General features: G+C 47.0%; 1 protein-coding gene and 2 pseudogenes across 1 annotated transcript in view; 2 read left to right on the plus strand and 1 right to left on the minus strand.

Moving 5' to 3' along the window:
• Window positions 1-567: 567 nt before the first annotated feature.
• The window catches only part of LOC134983825 (oocyte zinc finger protein XlCOF6-like), a 151,599-nt gene continuing 129,040 nt past the window's right edge, over window positions 568-23,126 (minus strand). The window contains exon 8 of the mRNA XM_063949453.1: window positions 568-2,615. Coding sequence (XP_063805523.1) covers window positions 1,539-2,615 — 1,077 coding nt within the window. The 3' untranslated portion in view covers window positions 568-1,538. The remainder of the gene's footprint in view (window positions 2,616-23,126) is intronic.
• On the plus strand, window positions 10,532-10,649 carry LOC134983828 (5S ribosomal RNA; annotated as a pseudogene).
• LOC134983829 (5S ribosomal RNA) lies at window positions 10,844-10,961 on the plus strand (annotated as a pseudogene).

A 23,126-nucleotide genomic window follows, 5' to 3' on the forward strand; every position in this document is an offset into this window, starting at 1 on the left:
ACTTCCCAGTTCTGCGCCTGTATATGTGAGCTGCTTCGACTTTTTGTTTAAAAATTAGCAATAAAGGTTATGTCAAAGCGCTATAAGGGGAAGGGGGAGATACCAGTATGTTTACAGCTCTTTTTTGAATTAATGAGATGAGTGTCCGGAATTTTTATTTTTTAAGCAGTATGTTTGGATTCCATATATATGCCTTCTGGGGTGTCCTCAGCAGGTAGTTATAAGCTAGCTTTCCCTATCTATACCTTGCTGTAGTGACTTCTGGCTCCCGTGGCTGGTTTCACACGGTCCAACGCGTTTCATGCCTCAGCACTTAGTCCATGACTAAGTGCTGAGGCATAAAACGCGTTGGACCGTGTGACTGGAAGTACGTCATTGCCGCGACCGGAAGTGCTTCGAAACCCGCAATTCGGCCGTGAATACAGTGAAGCAGGAGCTTGGAAACCAGCCACAGGAGCCAGAAGTCACCACTACAGCAAGGTATAGATAGGGAAAGCTAGCTTATAACTACCTGCTGAGGACACCCCAGAAGGCATATATATGGAATCCAAACATACTGGTATCTCCTCCTTCCCCTCATAGCGCTTTGACATAACCTTTATTGCTAATTATCAACTGGTTCTGTGCGTGAGTGATGATAAAAGTGCATGTATGACTGTAGGTAGATCTTCTGAGGTAAAGAAGTGCTGGAGTCTGGCTATGTTCCTCAGATGAGGATATGATTGTGGCTGATACCTGATGTCTAAGTGTCACTCCACCATCTAGGACACCAAGATTCCGCATATGGGGGGTCAGTCCGAGTTGTTCGCTTGTTGCCGATTTTAGCAACGGAGCAATTAATGCGAAAATGCGCAGTGTGACAAGTATTTTAGTTCAAAACTTTGCAGATTTACTCACGGCAGAACGAAGAATTTCCATCGTTGAAGTGATCGTAGTGTGATTGACAGGAAGTGGGTGTTTCTGGCCGAAAACTGACCGTTTCCTGGAAGTGTGCAGAAAAACGCAGGCGTGCCAGGATAAAACGCGGGTGTGTCTGGAGAAACAGGGGAGTGCCTGGCTGAACGCAGGGTGTGTTTGTGACGTCAAACCAGGAAAAAAATGGCCTGAGCTGATCTTAGTGTAGGAGTAAGTCTGGAGCTACTTAGAAACTGCTAAGAATTTTCTATTCGCTATTCTGCTAATCTTTCGTTCACAATTCTGCTAAGCGAAGATACACTCCCAGAGGGCGGCGGCCTAGCGTGTGCAATGCTGCTACAATCAGCTAGCGAGCGAACAACTCGGAATCACCCCCATGATCAGCATTTTGTAACTCTGAACCCCCAAGCGTAATTCTGGTTGGTAGGCAAAGCTGAGCTGTAGCCCTGTCCTTTGTTGGTGAGCTTCTATCATAAGGACCTGTTTCACCAGGACTGAGTCACAGCCAACTGGCATCACCCACACCTGGAGCTCAGCTAGACAACCATTTAGGATTGGTACTGGGTTCTCAGTACCCGGAGCAGAAGACAGGTCTATGTCTATTGTGTGCAACAAGAGCTGATTTATTTCTCAGAGTATATAAATGGCCTCTCACCTGTGTGACTTCTCTGATGTATAACAAGAACTGATTTTCGTGTAAAACATTTCCCACACTCAGAACATGGAAATGGCTTCTCACCTGTGTGACTTCTGTTATGTCTAACAAGAACGGTTTTGTGTGCAAAACATTTCCCACACTCAGAACATGGAAAAGGCTTCTCACCTGTGTGACTTCTCTGATGTATAACAAGTTGTGATTTCTGTGTAAAACATTTCCCACACTCAGAACATGGAAATGGCTTCTCACCTGTGTGACTTCTGTTATGTCTAACAAGATCTGATTTGTGTGCAAAACATTTCCCACACTCAGAACATGGAAATGGCCTCTCACCTGTGTGACTTCTCTGATGCTTAACAAGATCTGATTTCAGTGCAAAACATTTCCCACACTCAGAACATGGAAAAGGCTTCTCACCTGTGTGAGTTCTCTGATGTATAACAAGTAGGGATTTCCAGGTAAAACTTTTCCTGCACTCAGAGCAAGAAAATGGCTTCTCACGGGTGTGACTTCTCTCATGTATAACAAGATTTGATATGTGTGCAAAACATATCCCACACTCAGAACATGGAAATGGCTTCTCACCTGTGTGACTTCTCTGATGTTTAACAAGATCTGATTTCTGTGTAAAACATTTCCCACACTCAGAACATGGAAATGGCCTCTCACCTGTGTGAGTTCTGTGATGTATAACAAGATCTGATTTCCGTGTAAAACATTTCCCACACTCAGAACATGGAAATGGCTTCTCACCTGTGTGACTTCTCTGATGTTTAACAAGATCTGATTTCTGTGTAAAACATTTCCCACACTCAGAACATGGAAATGGCTTCTCACCTGTGTGACTTCTCTGATGTCTAACAAGACGTGATTTCCGTGCAAAACATTTCCCACACTCAGAACATGGAAATGGCTTCTCACCTGTGTGACATCTCTGATGTATAACAAGATGTGATTTCTTTGTAAAACATTTCGCACACTCAGAACATGGAAATGGCTTCTCACCTGTGTGACTTCTCTGATGTATAACAAGTTGTGATTTCTTTGTAAAACATTTCCCACACTCTGAACATATCAGTGGCCTTCCACCTGCCTTACCTGTGTGTAGGTTAATAGGCTTTGTGTTCTTTGTAAAACATTTGGCATCTATAGAACACGGAAACACTGTATCTACTCTCAGAGCTGTAACAGATGCACCAATATCAGAGTGATCAGGAGAACATTTCCCAGGATCAGAGGGACCAGCTGATAGAGCTGGATGTATAATTGGGGTAATGGGATTAGCTCCTGGAGAATCCTGTCTACTGTCATTATCTTTAATGTCACAATCCGGGGATAACATTAGATGTCCTTCTGAGATATTCCTGCTTGTGTGTCCATCTGCTGGAAATAAAATACATTATGGAAATGTGACATTTTCTGTAACAATATTAATCTTGTAAACAATAGAAGACGACTCTCTGGGACACTTAATTGTAAATGTGTGTGTGTATAATAAAACATAACTTTTAATGAAGGCTTTATAATACAGTGTCTCAGACTATCATTGTGTCCACCCTCCTGAGAACACTCACAATAACAAATGTAATAATAAGATTTTACTCACCGGTAAATCTATTTCTCGTAGTCCGTAGTGGATGCTGGGGACTCCGTAAGGACCATGGGGAATAGACGGGCTCCGCAGGAGACTGGGCACTCTAAGAAAGATTTAGTACTACTGGTGTGCACTGGCTCCTCCCTCTATGCTCCTCCTCCAGACCTCAGTTAAGGAAACTGTGCCCGGAAAAGCTGACATTACGAGGAAAGGATTTTGGAATCCAGGGTAAGACTCTTACCAGCCAAACCAATCACACCGTATAACTTGTGATAAACTTACCCAGTCAACAGTATGCAGAGGGAAAAAGGTAGCAGGTGCACAATCTCAACTAGCTCAACCTGTAGTAACCAGAGGCATTTAGCATATTCCTGGCCAGGGCTATGAGCTTACCCACCGCATCAAGGTAGCCTCTCATTGGGTAAGTCCCTAACACTAACTATAGGGGTTCAGGTCCGGGGGGCAGGACACCCCAGAGCCACCCAGCCAGACAACCCCAGGGCATCGCAGGAGTGATAACCCTATATTTTATCACTCCTGCGATGCCCTGGGGTTGTCTGGCTGGGTGGCTCTGGGGTGTCCTGCCCCCCGGACCTGAACCCCTATAGTTAGTGTTAGGGACTTACCCAATGAGAGGCTACCTTGATGCGGTGGGTAAGCTCATAGCCCTGGCCAGGAATATGCTAAATGCCTCTGGTTACTACAGGTTGAGCTAGTTGAGATTGTGCACCTGCTACCTTTTTCCCTCTGTACACTTTACCAAGTCTCAAGCAGAGTAGCACCTCACTACCTAATTAAGGTGTGCAAATTAGGGCCCCTTTTCCCAGTCAACAGTATGAACAACAGAGCATCAAACAACGGATGCCAACATAACATAACCCTTTATTAAGCAATAACTATATACACGTATTGCAGAAAGTCCGCACTTGGGACGAGCGCCCAGCATCTACTACGGACTACAAAAAATAGATTTACCAGTGAGTAAAATCTTATTTTCTCTGACGTCCTAGTGGATGCTGGGAACTCCGTAAGGACCATGGGAATAGCGGCTCCGCAGGAGACTGGGCATAAAAGTAAAAGCTTTAGGACTACCTGGTGTGCACTGGCTCCTTCCCCTATGACCCTCCTCCAAGCCTCAGTTAGATTTTTGTACCTGGCCGAGAAGGGTGCAATCTAGGTGGCTCGCCTAAAGAGCTGCTTAGAGTAAAAGTTATTATTAGGTTTTTTATTTTCAGTGAGTCCTGCTGGCAACAGGCTCACTGCAACGAGGGACTTAGGGGAGAAGAAGTGAACTCACCTGCGTGCAGGATGGATTGGCTTCTTAGGCTACTGGACACTAGCTCCAGAGGGACGATCACAGGTACAGCCTGGATGGGTCACCGGAGCCGCGCCGCCGACCCCCTTGCAGATGCTGAAGAGAGAAAAGGTCCAGAAATCGGCGGCTGAAGACTTCTCAGTCTTCATGAGGTAGCGCACAGCACTGCAGCTGTGCGCCATTGCTCTCAGCACACTTCACACCAACGGTCACTGAGGGTGCAGGGCGCTGGGGGGGGGGGGCGCCCTGGGCAGCAATGAAAGTACCTATACTGGCTAAAAATACATCACATATAGCCTCTGGGGCTATATGGATGTATTTAACCCCTGCCAGGTTGTCAGTAAAACGGGAGAAGAAGCCCGCCGAAAAGGGGGCGGGGCCTATTCTCCTCAGCACACAGCGCCATTTTTTCTCACAGAACTGCTGGTGGGAAGGCTCCCAGGCTCTCCCCTGCACTGCACTACAGAAACAGGGTTAAAACAGAGAGGGGGGGCACTTATTTGGCGATATGATTATATATTAAGATGCTATAAGGGAAAACACTTATATAAAGGTTGTCCCTGTATAATTATAGCGTTTTGGTGTGTGCTGGCAAACTCTCCCTCTGTCTCCCCAAAATGCTAGTGGGGTCCTGTCCTCTATCAGAGCATTCCCTGTGTGTGTGCTGTGTGTCGGTACGTGTGTGTCGACATGTATGAGGACGATGTTGGTGAGGAGGCGGAGCAATTGCCTGTAATGGTGATGTCACTCTCTAGGGAGTCGACACCGGAATGGATGGCTTATTTAGGGAATTACGTGATACTGTCAACACGCTGCAAGGTCGGTTGACGACATGAGACGGCCGGCAAACAAATTAGTACCTGTCCAGGCGTCTCAAACACCGTCAGGGGCTTTAAAACGCCCATTTACCTCAGTCGGTCGACACAGACACGGACACTGACTCCAGTGTCGACGGTGAAGAAACAAACGTATTTTCCTTTAGGGCCACACGTTACATGTTAAGGGCAATGAAGGAGGTGTTACATATTTCTAATACTACAAGTACCACAAAAAAGGGTATTATGTGGGGTGTGAAAAAACTACCTGTAGTTTTCCTGAATCAGATAAATTTAATGAAGTGTGTGATGATGCGGGGGTTTCCCCCGATAGAAAATTATTGGCGGTATACCCTTTCCCGCCAGAAGTTAGGGCGCGTTGGGAAACACCCCCTAGGGTGGATAAGGCGCTCACACGCTTATCAAAACAAGTGGCGTTACCGTCTCCACATACGGCCGCCCTCAAGGAGCCAGCTGATAGGAGGCTGGAAAATATCCTAAAAAGTATATACACACATACTGGTGTTATACTGCGACCAGCGATCGCCTCAGCCTGGATGTGCAGCGCTGGGGTGGCTTGGTCGGATTCCCTGACTGAAAATATTGATACCCTTGACAGGGACAGTATTTTATTGACTATAGAGCATTTAAAGGATGCATTTCTATATATGCGAGATGCACAGAGGGATATTTGCACTCTGGCATCAAGAGTAAGTTCGATGTCCATATCTGCCAGAAGATGTTTATGGACACGACAGTGGTCAGGTGATGCAGATTCCAAACGGCACATGGAAGTATTGCCGTATAAAGGGGAGGAGTTATTTGGGTCGGTCCATTGGACCTGGTGGCCACGGCATCAGCTGGAAAATCCACCTTTTTACCCCAAGTCGCATCTCAGCAGAAAAAGACACCGTCTTTTCAGCCTCAGTCCTTTCGTCCCCATAAGGGCAAGCGGGCAAAAGGCCAGTCATATCTGCCCAGGGATAGAGGAAAGGGAAGAAGACTGCAGCAGGCAGCCCATTCCCAGAAACAGAAGCCCTCCACCACTTCTGCCAAGTCCTCAGCATGACGCTGGGGCCGTACAAGCGGACTCAGGTGCGGTGGGGGGTCGTCTCAAGAGTTTCAGCACGCAGTGGGCTCACTCGCAAGTGGACCCCTGGATCCTACAAGTAGTATCCCAGGGGTACAGATTGGAAATTCGAGACGTCTCCCCTCGCTGGTTCCTGAAGTCTGCTTTACCAACGTCTCCCTCCGACAGGGAGGCAGTATTTGAAACAATTCACATGCTGTATTCCCAGCAGGTGATAATCAAAGTACCCCTCCTACAACAAGGAAAGGGGTATTATTCCACACTATATTGTGGTACTGAAGCCAGATGGCTCGGTGAGACCTATTCTAAATCTGAAATATTTGAACACTTACATACAAAGGTTCAAATCAAGATGGAGTCACTCAGAGCAGTGATAGCGAACCAGGAAGAAGGGGACTATATGGTGTCCCTGGACATCAGGGATGCTTACCTCCATGTCCCAATTTGCCCTTCTCACCAAGGGTACCTCAGGTTCGTGGTACAGAACTGTCACTATCAGTTTCAGACGCTGCCGTTTGGATTGTCCACGGCACCCCGGGTCTTTACCAAGGTAATGGCCGAAATGATGATTCTTCTTAAAAGAAAATGGACGATCTCCTGATAAGGGCAAGGTCCAGAGAACAGTTGGAGGTCAGAGTAGCACTATCTCAAGTAGTTCTACGACAGCACGGGTGGATTCTAAATATTCCAAAATCGCAGCTGTTTCCGACGACACGTCTGCTGTTCCTAGGGATGATTCTGGACACAGTCCAGAAAAGGGTGTTTCTCCCGGAGAAGAAAGCCAGGGAGTTATCCGAGCTAGTCAGGAACCTCCTAAAACCAGGAAAAGTGTCAGTGCATCATTGCACAAGGGTCCTGGGAAAAATGGTGGCTTCTTACGAAGTGATTCCATGCGGCAGATTTCACGCAAGAACTTTTCAGTGGGATCTGCTGGAAAAATGGTCCGGATCGCATCTTCAGATGCATCAGCGGATAACCCTGTCTCCAAGGACAAGGGTGTTTCTTCTGCGGTGGCTGCAGAGTGCTCATCTATTAAAGGGCCGCAGATTCGGCATTCAGGACTGGGTCCTGGTGACCGCGGATGCCAGCCTGAGAGGCTGGGGAGCAGGCACACAGGGAAAAAATTTCCAAGGAGTGTGATCAAGTCTGGAGACTTCTCTCTACATAAATATACTGGAGCTAAGGGCAATTTACAATGCTCTAAGCTTAGCAAGACCTCTGCTTCAAGGTCAGCCGGTATTGATCCAGTGGGACAACATCACGGCAGTCGCCCACGTAAACAGACAGGGCGGCACAAGAAGCAGGAGGGCAATGGCAGAAACTGCAAGGATTCTTCGCTGGGCGGAAAATCATGTGATAGCACTGTCAGCAGTGTTCATTCCAGGAGTGGAAAACTGGGAAGCAGACTTCCTCAGCAGGCACGACCTCCACCCGGGAGAGTGGGGACTTCATCGGGAAGTCTTCCACATGATTGTGAACCGTTGGGAAGGACCAAAGGTGGACATGATGGCGTCCCGCCTGAACAAAAAACTGGACAGGTATTGCGCCAGGTCAAGAGACCCTCAGGCAATAGCTGTGGACGTTCTGGTAACACCGTGGGTGTATCAGTCGGTGTATGTGTTCCCTCCTCTGCTTCTCATACCCAAGGTACTGAGAATTATAAGATGTAGAGGAGTAAGAACTATACTCGTGGCTCCGGATTGGCCAAGAAGGACTTGGTACCCGGAACTTCAAGAAATGCTCACAGAGGACTCATGGCCTCTGCCGCTAAGAAGGGACTTGCTTCATCAAGTACCATGTCTGTTCCAAGACTTACCGCGGCTGCGTTTGACTGCATGGCGGTGGAACGCCGGATCCTAAGGGAAAAAGGCATTCCGGAAGAGGTCATTCCTACCCTGGTGACCGCACAACATTATCACCACATGTGGCGAAAATATGTTGCGTGGTGTGAGGCCAGGAAGGCCCCACGAAGAAATTTCAACTCGGTCGATTCCTGCATTTCCTGCAAACAGGAGTGTCTATGGGCCTCAAAATTGGGGTCCATTAAGGTTCAAATTTCGGCCCTGTCAATTTTCTTCCAGAAAGAATTGGCTTCAGTTCCTGAAGTCCAGAAGTTTGTCAAGGGAGTACTACATATACAACCCCCTTTTGTGCCTCCAGTGGCACTGTGGGATCTCAACGTAGTTCTGGGATTCCTCAAATCACATTGGTTTAAACCGCTCAAATCTGTGGATTTGAAATATCTCACATGAAAAGTGACCATGCTGTTGGCCCTGGCCTCGGCCAGGCGAGTGTCAGAATTGGCGGCTTTGTCTCACAAAGCCCATATCTGATTGTCCATTCGGACAGGGCAGAGCTGCGGACTTGTCCCCAGTTTCTCCCTAAGGTGGTGTCAGCGTTTCACCTGCACCAGCTTATTGTGGTACCTGCGGCTACTAGGGACTTGGAGGACTCCAAGTTGCTAGATGTTGTCAGGGCCCTGAAAATATAGGTTTCCAGGACGGCTGGAGTCAGGAAAACTGACTTGCGGTTATCCTGTAGGCACCCAAAGAACTGGGTGCTCTTGCTTCTAAGCAGACGATTGCCAGTTGGATGTGTAGTACAATTCAGCTTGCACATTCTGTGGCAGGCCTGCCACAGCCAAAATATGTAAATGCCCATTCCGCAAGGAAGGTGGGCTCATCTTGGGCGGCTGCCCGAGGGGTCTCGGCTTTACAACTTTGCCGAACTGCTACTTGGTCAGGGGCACACCCTGGCTGAGGAGGACCTGGAGTTCTCTCTTTCGGTGCTGCAGAGTCATCCGCACTCTCCCGCCCGTTTGGGAGCTTTGGTATAATCCCCATGGTCCTGACGGAGTCCCCAGCATCCACTTAGGACGTCAGAGAAAATAAGAATTTACTAACCGATAATTCTATTTCTCGTAGTCCGTAGTGGATGCTGGGCGCCCATCCCAAGTGCGGATTGTCTGCAATACTTGTACATAGTTATTGTTACAAAAATCGGGTTATTATTGTTGTGAGCCATCTTTTCAGAGGCTCCGCTGTTATCATGCTGTTAACTGGGTTCAGATCACAGGTTGTACAGTGTGATTGGTGTGGCTGGTATGAGTCTTACCCGGGATTCAAAATCCTTCCTTATTGTGTACGCTCGTCCGGGCACAGTATCCTAACTGAGGCTTGGAGGAGGGTCATAGGGGGAGGAGCCAGTGCACACCACCTGATCCTAAAGCTTTTACTTTTGTGCCCTGTCTCCTGCGGAGCCGCTATTCCCCATGGTCCTTACGGACCCCATCAATATTTCACTCCTGCAGCGATACTTCACAACTGCAGGAAGACTGTACTAAGTACCAATATATTGCACTGTTTCCCCGCTTATGCCGTTATGGATATCAACCAGCTTTACGAATATTGAGTTTCATGACAATGTAACTTTCCAGAGCAGGGTTTTTTTTCAGCGATTTGATCATATGTTCTGTCAATTTCTAAGGCTTAAAGTAATTAATTTCTTGGAGAGCAAGCCCTGAGCTTTAATATCAAATTTTGTGGAGCCAGCCCTGAGCTCCAAATTAATACTTCTGTTACTTTTTTGCTACTTATTTCCTTAATATATATTTCATATATTTCATATGTTTTGTCATCCGTTATCAGGAGGTTATAAGGATTAATGTATGTTTCCAGTGAGCCAGCCTTGAGCTCCAAACCCATACCCTCTGACCAATTTTTTGCTCCTATATTCATGGTAGCAAACAGCAGTGCACATTTTGAGTGCTATATTACATTACAAGTCTTTGATTTGCAAATTTCTTGCGAGACAGCCCTGAGCTCTTAAGTTACCATTGTGTGCAAAAATCTGCTATATATATACACAACTTGCTTTTGTTGAGAGTATATTCCTTGCACAATTATCCAGCAAAGTATTAGGGCTTTGTTCTGATAAATTTTTTCAGCATTATTCACCTTTCAGATCTTCCATTTTTTATGAATTTATATTCATTACCTCCCCATCATTATCCCCCCTTTTTCCCTCCCTCTTTCTCTCTCTATTACCCACCACACACTCTTATCTGGAAATATCTTTTGGACTATATTTTAGTTCTGATTCAAATAAAGTACATTAATTAGAGTGTGACCCATCTTTAACAACGGCCCACGGCCATACTACCCTGAATACGCCCGATCTTGTCCGATCTCGGAAGCTAAGCAGACATGGCCTGGTCAGTATTAGGAAGGGAAACCTCCTGAGAATACCAGGTGCAGTGGGCCCCTTTTTTAAGGATAAGAGCTGACTCTAACTCAGATCATTTTCACACACTCTCTTATTTGGAAAAACATTTTCAGACTAATGTGGCACCGATCCATTAGAGCACAGAATTAGTGGTGGTTTCCTTCCCTTTTTTCCTTCTCCTTTTTTCTCCCGTCTTTTCCTTTTTCCTCTCTCCCCTCTTCTTTCCTTTTTGGCCCACTGCCATACTACCCTGAATACGCCCGATCTTGTCTGATCTCGGAAGCTAAGCAGGCATGGCCTGGTCAGTATCAGGACGGTCAACTTCTTGAGAATACCAGGTGCAGTGGGCCCCCATTTTCCTTTTATTTTCCTTTTTTCTCACTTTCCCCTTTCTCCTTTTCCTCCCCCCCCCCCCCCCCCCCCCACCAACAGGGGAATCCAATCACTCCTTCAGCTCCATCTCCATTTTTACTTCAAACCTTAGCAGTTCTGCTCATATTCTCTATCAATGATACCCACAATTTAGACATACACAGTGATTTCTTGGATACCCGGGACTTTAAGAAACCACTTGGTATCCTCCATTACTTTTTGATATTTTCACCTACTCATTCATCTTATACCTCATTTGTTAAAAAGGTCAAATAAGATTTTTACACATACAACATTAGACACGAGTTTCTAATTTTCTTTACAACATCATGTTTTTTTTATTCAAGGTTTGATTAAAGGTTATGTTTTAACATTTCTTACCACATAAATTACTTCAAACATATACAAAAGAGTGCTCCCAAAAAAGGGTTTTTTGTCTTTTTCTCCTTCTTTTCAATCGTAGTTCACCTACAAAATTCCTGGGAGCACCGCCAATCATTTGCAGTTTAAGAATAATCTGTTAACTGTTTAACTGCTTTTATATTGGTATCTCATGCTACATTCACATTAGTATTTACTATAATTCTCCAACTAGTGCGGTTCCACAAAAAATATTTTTCAGTAAAATGGTATCCTTGTCTAAGGTATCCAGCTCCTCAGACAGATTATCTGTCCATGCTGCTACAGCACTACACATCCAGGCCGACGCAATCGCCGGCCTCAGTAGAGTACCAGAATGTGTATAAACAGACTTTAGGATACTTTCCTGCTTCCTATCCGCAGGATCCTTTAGGGCGGCCGTATCCTGTGACGGCAGGGCCACCTTCTTAGATAAGCGTGTCAACGCCTTATCTACCCTAGGGGAGGATTCCCAGCGCATCCTGTCTGTTGGCGGGAAAGGGTACGCCTTAAGTAACCTTTTGGAAATCAGCACTTTCCTATCAGGGGAATCCCACGCTTTTTCACATAACTCATTTAACTCATGTGAAGGGGGAAAAGTCACTTCTTGCTTTTTCTCCCCATACATATAAACCCTCTTGTCAGGGACAGGGTTTCCCTCTGATATGTGCAATACATCCTTCATTGCTATAATCATGTAGCGGATGGCTTTAGTCATTTTAGGCTGCAATTTAGCATCATCGTCATCGACACTGGAGTCAGAATCCGTGTCGATATCTGTGTCAACCATCTGGGATAGTGTGCGCTTATGAGACCCTGACGGCCTCTGAGCTGTAGGATCAGGCATAGGATGAGACCCTGACTGTCCCAAAGCATCAGCTTTATCCAACCTTTTATGCAAGGAGTTTACATTATCATTTAACACCTTCCACATATCCATCCAATCGGGTGTCGGCACCGTCGGCGGAGACACGTCATTCATCTGCACTTACTCTGCCTCCTCATAGCCCTCGTCAAACATGTCGACACATGCGTACCGACACACCACACACACAGGGGATGCTCTATATGAGGACAGGACCCCCTCAAGGCCTTTTGGAGAGACAGAGAGAGAGAGTATGCCAGCACACACCCCAGCGCTATATGACCCAGGAATCACACAGTAACTTAGTGTTTACCCAGTAGCTGCTGTATATATGATTAAAGCGCTAAATTTATGTGCCCCCCCTCTCTTTTCTACCGTGAGTCTGCAGGGGAGAGCCTGGGGAGCTTGCTCTTAGCGGAGCTGTGGAGAGAAAATGGCGCTGGTGAGTGCAGAGGAAGAAGGCCCCGCCCCCTCAGCGGCGGGCTTCTGTCCCGCGATTTTGTGTAAAATTAATGGCAGGGGCTCATGCATATTACAGTGCCCAGCTGTATATATGCTGCTTTTGCCAGGAGGTAATCAATTGCTGCCCAGGGCGCCCCCCCCCCCCCTGCGCCCTGCACCCTACAGTGACCGGAGTGTGTGGGTTAGTGTGGGCGCAATGGCGCACAGCTGCAGTGCTGTGCGCTACCTCAGTGAAGATAGGAGTCTTCTGCCGCCGATTTGGACGTCTTCTTGTTTCAACCCACAGGCTTCTGGCTCTGCGAGGGGGACGGCGGCTCGGCCCGGGAATGGACGACCAAGGTTAGGTTCCTGTGTTCGATCCCTCTGGAGCTAATGGTGTCCAGTAGCCTAAGAAGCGCAACCTAGCCGCAGTTAGTAGGTTTGCTTCTCTCCCCTCAGTCCCACGTAACAGAGAGTCTGTTGCCAGCAGAAGCTCTCTGAAAATAAAAAACCTAACTAAAATACTTTCTTATTAGCAAGCTCAGGAGAGCTCACTAAAAGCACCCAGCTCTGGCCGGGCACAGATTCTAACTGAGGTCTGGAGGAGGGGCATAGATGGAGGAGCCAGTGCACACCAGTAGTACTAATTCTTTCTTAGAGTGCCCAGTCTCCTGCGGAGCCCGTCTATTCCCCATGGTCCTTACGGAGTCCCCAGCATCCACTAGGACTATAGAGAAATTATAATAAGACTTAGATATATCTCTCTCTTGTACTGGTAACTAACCATGAAGTATAAATGGAGATGTAGTCACTCGCCAAGTCCTATGTCAGCACCAATGTAGAACAATGGATGGGGAACATATCGTATGAATTGGAGATTCTAGATGAACAATAACATCAGTCATATGAGCTGATGGATCAGAGAAATGTCTCCTAACGTTACTCCCGGAAGCATTGGTAAGGTAGCATTCCTTTATGTGTGTGCTCATACGCTGGTAAGCCTGTACATGTGTTACTCACCCTTATATAAGGTATATTGCTACAGCAGAGTAGGTGTGGAACAAGGTACTTTACATGCCATACACCATATAATACACTGCAATCGTCATCATCATCTGCTAGGTTATAATCTACTTTCTCTTACGTCCTAGAGGATGCTGGGGTACATTTAGTACCATGGGGTATAGACGGGCCCTTTGGGAGCCACTGGCACTTTAAGAGTTTAATAGTGTGGGCTGGCCCCTCCCTCTATGCCCCTCCTACCAGACTCAGTTTAGAAAATGTGCCCTGAGGAGCCGGTCACAGCTAGGGGAGCTCCTAGGAGTTTTCTTAGGTGTTTATTTTCTAGAGTTAGTTAGGTTACAGGAAGGCTGCTGGCAACAGACTCCCTGCTTCGTGGGACTTAGGGGAGGAAGTAGGAACCAACTTCCTGAAGAGTTAATGGTTCCCTAGTCCGCTGACAGGGCACTAAGCTTGAGGACAATGAGCTATTGAGGGTGCTCCTGTTAGCACTAAAATCTTTAGGCCAGTATAAACAATTAGTGCAGGAAGCCGGGCACCATTACAAGGGGCGGGGCTTCCTCTCAGAGTGGATCCAGCACTCACCAGCGCCATTTTTTCTCTGCAGATCATAGGAACTAGGACACTGACAGGGAGCGCTGCCCTCCCTATTAAAGTCAGCGCCGGGCTTTTATCATAATAACTGTCTACAGGGGCGCTGTGTGGCTGGCTCCTTATACTCTGTGACTCTCTGAAGGTACTCTGGGGGAAACTGTGTCTGACATTTTCCTGTGTGTGTGTGTGTGTGTGTGTGTGTGCGTGAGTGTGTGTAAGTGTGTAAATCCACATTACCATGTCTAAGGACTCTGTGTCCTGTGCTGCAGAGTGTGTATCTTCTCCTGAGGAGTCTATTCCATGTACTCAGGACTGCAATGTGCTGTCTCAGCCTTCTGAATCCAAACCACCATGGGTGGATTCTTTAAGGGGAATGATATCCCAGATTTCAACAAGGATGTCACATACTGAGAAAGAGACGCAGTTTTTGAGACAATCTGTGGTGGGTTTGAAGTATTCAGCTCCCACTACTTCATCTAAACCCCCACCTACATACCCACAAAAAAGTACACTTGCCCAGATAATGCAAGCTGACACTGATACCGACAGAGGACGGTGATGGGGATATGCAGGGGAGGATGTAGCCCTTGCTAAAGGGGTGCAGCTAATGACTGAAGCCATTAGGGATGTTTTGCATATTTCTGAGAAAGTTCCGGAACAAGTAGAGGAATCTTATTTTACAGTAAATAAGAAGTCCTCGCTTACCTTCCCTGCTTCCATGGAGTTAAACTCCTTGTTTGAAAAATCCTGGGAAAACCCAGAGAAAAAATTCCAGATCCCTAAAAGAATTCTCATTGCTTTCCCTTTCCCTGAAGAGGATAGGAAGAAGTGGGAAAACCCACCTATACTAGATGCTTCTGTATCTAGGCTGTCTAAAAAGGTGGTTTTACCTGTCGCTGGTTCAACCGCCTTAAAGGAGCAGGCTGATCGCAAGATTGAGATTACGCTCAAATCACTATAAACTGCTACAGGCGTGGCTCTAAAGCCCACTATTGCTTGTGCGTGGATTTCTAAAGCCATAGTAAAGTGGTCAGGCACCTTACTAGAGGACTTAGATACTATGGATAGGAGTGACATTGACTTGTTTTTACATCACATACAGGATTCTGCAGGTTTCATGGTGGAGGCCATGAAGGACATTGGCCTGCCACTTCCATGGCTGTCTCGGCATGCAGAGGACTCTGGCTACGCCAATGGACTGCGGATGCAGTATCCAAGAAAAGTGTGGAGAACCTGCCATTCACAGGTTAGGCACTATTTGGGGACGCATTGGATGCGTGGATTTCCACGGCGACTGCGGGTAAGTCAACATTTCTTCCCTCCGCAGCAGCCCCAGCTAGGAAATATTATCCTACACATACACTGCAGCCCTTTTGGACTGCAAAATTAAAAAAAATCCAAACCCCCTCCAACCTTCTTTAGAGGAGGTCGGGGAAGATCTAAAAAACCTGCACCAACAGGTTCCCAGGAACAGAAACCAGGTTCTATTTCCTACAAATATTCAGCATGACGGTGAACCTCTCAGCCTGGAGATTAGGAAGGTGGGATCGAGACTAAAAGATTTCAGTTACGTCTGGGTGTCATCATGCCTAGACCCCTGGGTGAAGGATATTGTTACCTAGGGGTACAGATTGGAGTTTCAGGAACTCTCACCTCACAGATTCTTCAAATCAGGCTTACCAGCTTTGCTGACAGTAAGTGCTGTCCTACAGGAAGCAATTAAAAAATTGGTACAAACAAATGTCATTGTTCCAGTTCCACCTCACCCAAAAACCAAGGGTTATTACTCAAACCTGTTTGTGGTAGCAAAACCGGACAGTTCGGTAAGGCCTATATTGAACCTGAAGTCGTTGAACCCCTACTTGAGGGTTTTCCAATTCAAGATGGAGTCTCTGAGAGTGGTGATCAAAGGTCTGGAGGAGGGAGAATTCCTAGTATCCCATCAAGGATGCGTACCTTCACATTCCGATCTGGCCACCTCACTAGGCCTATCTACGGTTTGCACTACAGGACTGTCACTATCAGTTCCATATGTTGCCATTGGCCTCTCCACAGCACCAAGGGTGTTCACCAAGGTCATGGCGGAGATGATGCTCCTCCTACGCAAACATAATTCCATATCTGGATGATCTGCTGATTGCAACAGCTTCTCCTTGGAAGATGCCTCTGAGTAATGCGCTCTCAACTCAACTACTCTGGGATCATGGGTGAATCCTGAACCTTACAAAGTTACATTTGTAACGGACAAGGAGACTGCCCTTCCTGGGGATGATACTCGACACGGTAGTGCAGAGGGTGTTTCTACCAGTGGAGAAAGCGTTGGTGATCCAATCAATGGTCCGGGATGTCTTGAAACCTCCCTGGGTATCGGTTCATCGGTGCATTCGCCTTCTGGGGAAGATGGTAGCCTCCTATGAGGCTCTACAATATGGAAGATTCCATGCACAGTTCTTCCAGCTGGATCTCCTGGACAAGTGGTCGGGATCACATCTTCACATGAACCAATGGATATGCCTGTTGCCGAAAGCCAGAATTTCACTACTTTGGTGGCTGCAAACTTCTCACCTGCTCGAGGGTTGCAGGTTCGGGATTCAGAATTGGATTCTTCTAACCACGGATGCACGGTTCTACAAGCGGCTCATCTTTTGCAAGATCGAGCCATTCAGGTTTAGTCGGACAATGTCACAAGCCGTGTCCTACATAAACAGGCAGGGTGAAATGAAGAGCAGGGCTGCAATGACAGAGGTAACAAGAATCCTCCTCTGGGCAGAAAGACAGGCGCTGTCGGCGATCTTCATTCCAGGAGTGGACAACTGGGAAGCGGACTTCTTCAGCAGACAAGATCTCCATTCAGGAGAATGGGGACTCCACCCGGAGGTATTCACAGAAGTAACACACCGATGAGGTATACCTCAGATAGACATGATGGCCTCTCGCCTCAACAAGAAGCTTCAGAGGTACTATCCCAGGTCACGAGACCCACAGGCAGTGGACGCCCTGGTGACTCCGTGGGTGTTCCAGTCAGTGTATGTGTTCCCTCCACTTCCACTCATCCCAAGGATTCTCAAACTAATAAAAAGATCAAGAGTTCCGGCAATCCTCATTGCTCTGGACTGGCCAAGGCGGGCTTGGTACTCGGATCTTTTGCTGGAGGATCCGAGGCCTCTTCCTCTTCGTGAGGACCTTCTACTGCAGGGGCTGTTCGCCTATCAAGACTTACCGGGGCTACGTTTGACGGCATGGAGGTTGAACGCCAGATCTTAGCTTGGAAGGGCATTCCGAATAAGGTTATACCTACTCTGATCCAAGTTAGGAAGGGGGTAACGTCTAAGCATTACCATCGGATTTGGAAAAAGTATGTGTCTTGGTGTGAATCCAAGAAGTTTCCTACGGTGGAGTTTCAACTGGGACATTTTCTCCTCTTTCTGCAAGCAGCTGTGGATGTTGGCCTACGCTTGGGCTCCATCAAGGTCTAGATTTTGGCAATGTCTATTTTCTTCCAGAAACAATTGGCTGTTATCCCTGAGGTTCAGACTTTCTTGAAAGGAGTTCTGCACATCCAACCACCCTTTGTGCCTCCTATGGCACCTTGGGATCTTAATGTGGTGCTGCAGTTCCTGCAATCGGATTGGTTCGAACCTTTACAGGAGGTGGACGTAAAGTTTCTTACTTGGAAGGCGGTCACATTGTTGGCCTTGGCTTCTGCCAGACGTGTGTCAGAATTTGGGGGCATTGTCGCACAAGAGCCCCTACTTGATTTTCCATGAGGATAGAGCTGAGCTCAGAACGCATCAGCAATTTCTCCCTAAGGTTGTGTCAGCTTTTCATATCAACCAACCTATTGTGGTGCCAGTGGCTACTGACACCTCAATTACCTCAAAGTCCTTGGATGTCGTGCAGGCTTTGAAAATCTATGTGAAGAGAACTACTCGTCACAGGAAGTCGGATGCACTATTTGTACTTTATGATCCTAACAAGATTGGGTGTCCTGTTTCTAAGCAGACAATTTCACACTGGATCAGGCTTACTATCCAGAATGCTTATTCCACGGCAGGATTAGCAATTCCAAAATCTGTTCAGGCCCACTCTACCCGTAAAGTGGGTTCTTCCTGGGCAGCTGCCTGGGGTGTCTCGGCTATTCAGCTTTGCCGAGCAGCTACTTGTCAAGGTTGAACACGTTTGCTAAGTTTTACAGGTTCTATACTTTGACCTCTGAGGACCTTAAGTTCGGTCAATCAGTTCTGCAGGAACCTCAGCACTCTCCCTCCTGTACTGGGAGCTTATGTACATCCCCATGGTACTAAATGGACTCCAGCATCCTCTAGGACGTAAGTGAAAATAGGATTTTAATTACCTACCGGTAAATCCTTTTCTGATAGTCCATAGAGGATGCTGGGCGCCCGCCCTGTGCTTCGTATTACTGCATTATTACTTGGTTCAGTATTGTTGGTTTAGCCGTTACTGAATTGTTCCAAGTTGGTTAGTTTGGCTTTCCTTTTTGTTATGTGTGAGCTGGTGTGAATCTCACCACTATCTGTGTATTTCCTTCTCTCAAAGTATGTCCGTCTCTTCTGGCAGTTTCTAGACTGAGTCTGGTAGGAGGGGCATAGAGGGAAACCAGCCCACACTATTAAACTCTTAAAGTGCCAGTGGCTCCCAAAGGATCTGTCTATACCCCATGGTACTAAATGGACCCCAGCATCCTCTACAGACTACGTGAAAAGTATTTTCGGTAAGTAATTAAAATCCTATTTTTACATCCCCATCATCAGTGTCTTACCTCTATAGTCTCAATAGTAATAAGGATGATGTGTGTACGGTAAGTATGATTCAGAGAATTACATATCAGAATCCATACAGCTGCCGCCATACTTCTGCTTCTCATACGTGTGCTACTGGCAGCAGTGAACATCTGAGTGAGAGTGCAGGGAAGACAGCAGAGTCTGATGAGAAAGAGATTGGATCTGCCTTTGCAGGGATATACCACACCTGTCACCCCTGTTAGTATATAAAATAATAAATAAGAGGGGTGTGGTCCATCCAGACGTGCTTTCTGGAGCTCTCCTCACTAAGTGGCTTCTTATCTACCCTACCTAATAGCTCTCAGCCGCCGCTGGAACCAAGACCCTATTTATTAAGTCCCCCACTACTACTGCCCTAAAGCCGCTCGCTCCGCTCACTCCGGGCACTGTTCACTGCTGCAGCCTAGTGACGCCTATGAAGCTAAGAGCTGTATTCTGGGGCTGTGCACGCCTGGTCTTTCCTGCACGCTCCAGACACCTGACTTGGAGGCGCTTTTGGCTCAGGCGGGATCACTTGCTCTCCCGCTCACACGGGTGCGCAGATTCCGCTACTGCTGGGGACAGAACGGGATGCCCACAGTCACCGGAGCCCAGCGGTGATACTGGGAAGTGAGATGGCTGCCATTTTGGATCCTGGTGCCCGGCCATCGCATGCTCTGTCTTCTGCCTTCAATAAGGTTTAATATAAATAAGTGTCCTGACAGCTGGACCGGGATCACTACCCTAAATTGAAGCATTTCTAGTGGAATTTCTTGGTCATTATTGTGTTATTTGAGTTGCATTACATCAGGTTTACTTTTGAACGGGTCATCTTGATGTAACCTCCTGACAGCGCACTACTGCTCCTTTTATTTATAGATCATTTGTATTTTCCTATCTCTGAGAGGTCAGTCTCTTTGTAGCCGGCTTATCATGCCTCCAAAAAAGGTTAAAAAGGTACCAAATCGGCCCCACCTGTCCATCTCTTTGGTACCTCGAATTCAGGTGGTCCTTCTGAGACCGCTACAACATCATCTGCTTCTTCTTGTCAGACGCACAACCCAGCTGTAATGGTTGAAGACGTTTTAAGACACTCTAGATGGTCCTGTTACTCAACGCTCTATACATTCTATGTCCTCTATAATTCACAGCTCCACCAGATTCCCCCGTAGCACCATGTGTTAGGAGGAGAGGGGCAGATGCTGGGACATTGTTGGAGTGATGACAGGCAAGCGCTCCGTGTATTCCCTGCTGCTAAGACTCAGGGCTTCAACGGTCGGACAGTAGGAGAAGGCAGGCTGCGGGCGAGTGAGCTGACAAACCTGACGCGTCCCTGCTGAGGCCACCAATCCCTGTAGTATGCGCCGCATCAGATGCCAGGAGATCAGCTCCGCTCAGTGTCTCCAGCCGCGGTCACCGCTGATCCCCAGTCAGCCTCTCCACACGACTCCAACAGAACAGCTAGAACAGCTAGGCACAAGAGTGGACAGCCCTCGATGAGTAGCAGCGCTACCTCGCTGAGGTCCAGTCTGTGGTGGGATCACTGCACAACTTCTGTCCGCAGCTTCGGATCCAGGTGTAGGCCACAACCTGCAAAAGCCAAATGAATAGCTCCCCGGCTCTGCAACCTACACACCGGGGGGTCAAAACACAAAGAGGGGCAAGAAAGGGCCTGAAAGAGCCCGTAGGACAGCTGTAAAAGGCATAAAGGACCTATATGAAGCAGGATCTCCTTTATCCTGCTTCCTGCTGCCTTTCCAGTCAGGCCACACCCCCGTGACATCATTTATTGATGTTGAAAACAAAAGTAATGTAGATTTTCGCACCAATCTAAGACCTGCGAATCTACTTTGGGAGCCACCTCCCTTTTTGTTTTTTTTAAACAGTCCCCAGCTGGACGAGGATAATTGGAATTCCATTTCTTGGAATTCTAACTTCCTACTGGGCGTAACCCAAAATTTCCATCAGCTGTTTTGGGATGTTTAAACACAGTTGCCTTAGTTTTTAACACAGGCTCTGCTGCCTCTTCTAAGGATAGAATGGCTTACATAGCACTAATTAGCTCAGGTATGTCCACTGAGCTGAGACCTTCCGAAGTGCAATGAGTCCTCATCCTCCAACGAATCCTCATCTAAAACATGTATAGACTGTGACGATGTTGTATCATGTCTATGTGATTTACTTACCACCAGCCTTTCAGCCTGATTTTATGAGAGGCTGACAATTCCCTAGGTGTATAAACCTCAGAATGAATGTTGCATGTATGGGTTAATAGGGAATCCTATCACTGGTATAAACTGCTCAGCTACATTGGATAATGTCTGTGCAAAGTAGCCCATGAAGGTTCACCAGAACCTCTGCCTGCCTCACTGTACACGTGGGTAAGCGTTGTCGCGACCCGGCAGGGAGTTGTTGGAGCGACTCTGAGGTGCGTATAAGATGCTTAGAAAGATCACTCAAAAAAAATAGTAATACAGGTTGAGTATCCCATATCCATATATTCCGAAATACGGAATATTCCGAAATATGGAATTTTTTGAGTGAGAGCGAGATAGTGAAACTTTGTTTTCTGATGGCTCAATGTACACAAACTTTGTTTAATACACAGAGTTATTAAACATATTAGACTAAATTACCTTCAGGCTGTGTGCATAAGGTGTATATGAAACATAAATGAATTTTGTGAATGTACACACACTTTGTTTAATGCACAAAGTTATTAAAAATATTGGCTAAAATGACCTTCAGGCTGTGTATATAAGGTGTATATGTAACATAAATGCATTCTGTGCTTAGACTTAGGTCCCATTGCCATGATATCTCATTATGGTATGCAATTATTCCAAAATACGGAAAAATCCCATATCCAAAATTTCTCTGGTCCCAAGCATTTTGGATAAGGGAGACTCAACCTGTACTATAAAAATAAAATAAGAAAACTTACGGCTGCTAAAAAACAGCAGCCCTCTGACCATGGTCCGGCTCCTGCCGCACCAAACAAAAAACTGATTTGCCTGAGCCAGGAGTCGGGGATATATGGACAGGACCGTTGCATGCTGGGAGGCCGAAAGCTTTGACCGTTTGTTGCTAATCCGCTGTCACGTCATCATATCCCAATGTTATCCTGTGGATAACCTGTGGACCCTGCCGGAGAAAGATATATATATCTAAGAGGATAGAATTTGATCGGTGTTGTTACACTGTTTTGTTGGCAAGTTACTTGATACTTTTGTCCTCATTGGTTACTATAGGTCACGTGGATGAAGTTTTCTCCGTGTCCCCGGGCGTAGCGTGTGTCAGATGACGTCACTTTGATGCGCTGGAGCACGCGACGGACAGCAACATGGACGGTTCCACCGGGTATATTAATGACACGGGATGTGCACATTCGTGTAGATGGTGACACTAAAACTACTGGATGATCATTGTGAATGTCCGAGGTATTGATACAATGCACATTTGTTGAGATATTGTTTCTTTTTCAGATGGAACCATGGGTCGTGCACGTGATGCGACTGGCAAAAGGGATCCATAGGTTTTGGCCGAGACCGGCATTTGTTTGTTGGTGATCCCTTGTAGACTGTGAGTAGTATCCATCTACAGTGGAAGAAGCATGGACACCAAGAATCTCAGCGGCAGAACAGTGGTGGTGAAAGTAGATCATGACTAATCGGGACCACAGACATTTAGGACCCCTAGCAACCACCAATAGTTCCAAACGCATCAGGAACTGCACCAACAGTACAATGTTGGACCCAGCCAAGCAGTCCCACAGTCCCAGATCTGGTGAATAGGAGGGCCACGTGAGATGTGGTGGCACGTCAGACTGGTGCTCTGAAAACCAATCCAAGCCTTTCGGCCACTGTTCCGCCGCTGAGAGCATACCTAAAGTCTAACACTAATGTGATAGCTGTTTTTATAGTGGGGGGGGGAGGGGGTGCGGGAGCAGGGGTGTTGCGGATGGGGGAGGGGAGGGTGCAGGAGGGGCAAATGCGGTGGTGATGGTGCGGGTGAGGTGGAGGGGTGTAGCGGGGGAGAGGTGG

Source organism: Pseudophryne corroboree, assembly GCF_028390025.1.
Source record: "Pseudophryne corroboree isolate aPseCor3 chromosome 3 unlocalized genomic scaffold, aPseCor3.hap2 SUPER_3_unloc_25, whole genome shotgun sequence".
NCBI lineage: Eukaryota > Metazoa > Chordata > Amphibia > Anura > Myobatrachidae > Pseudophryne > Pseudophryne corroboree.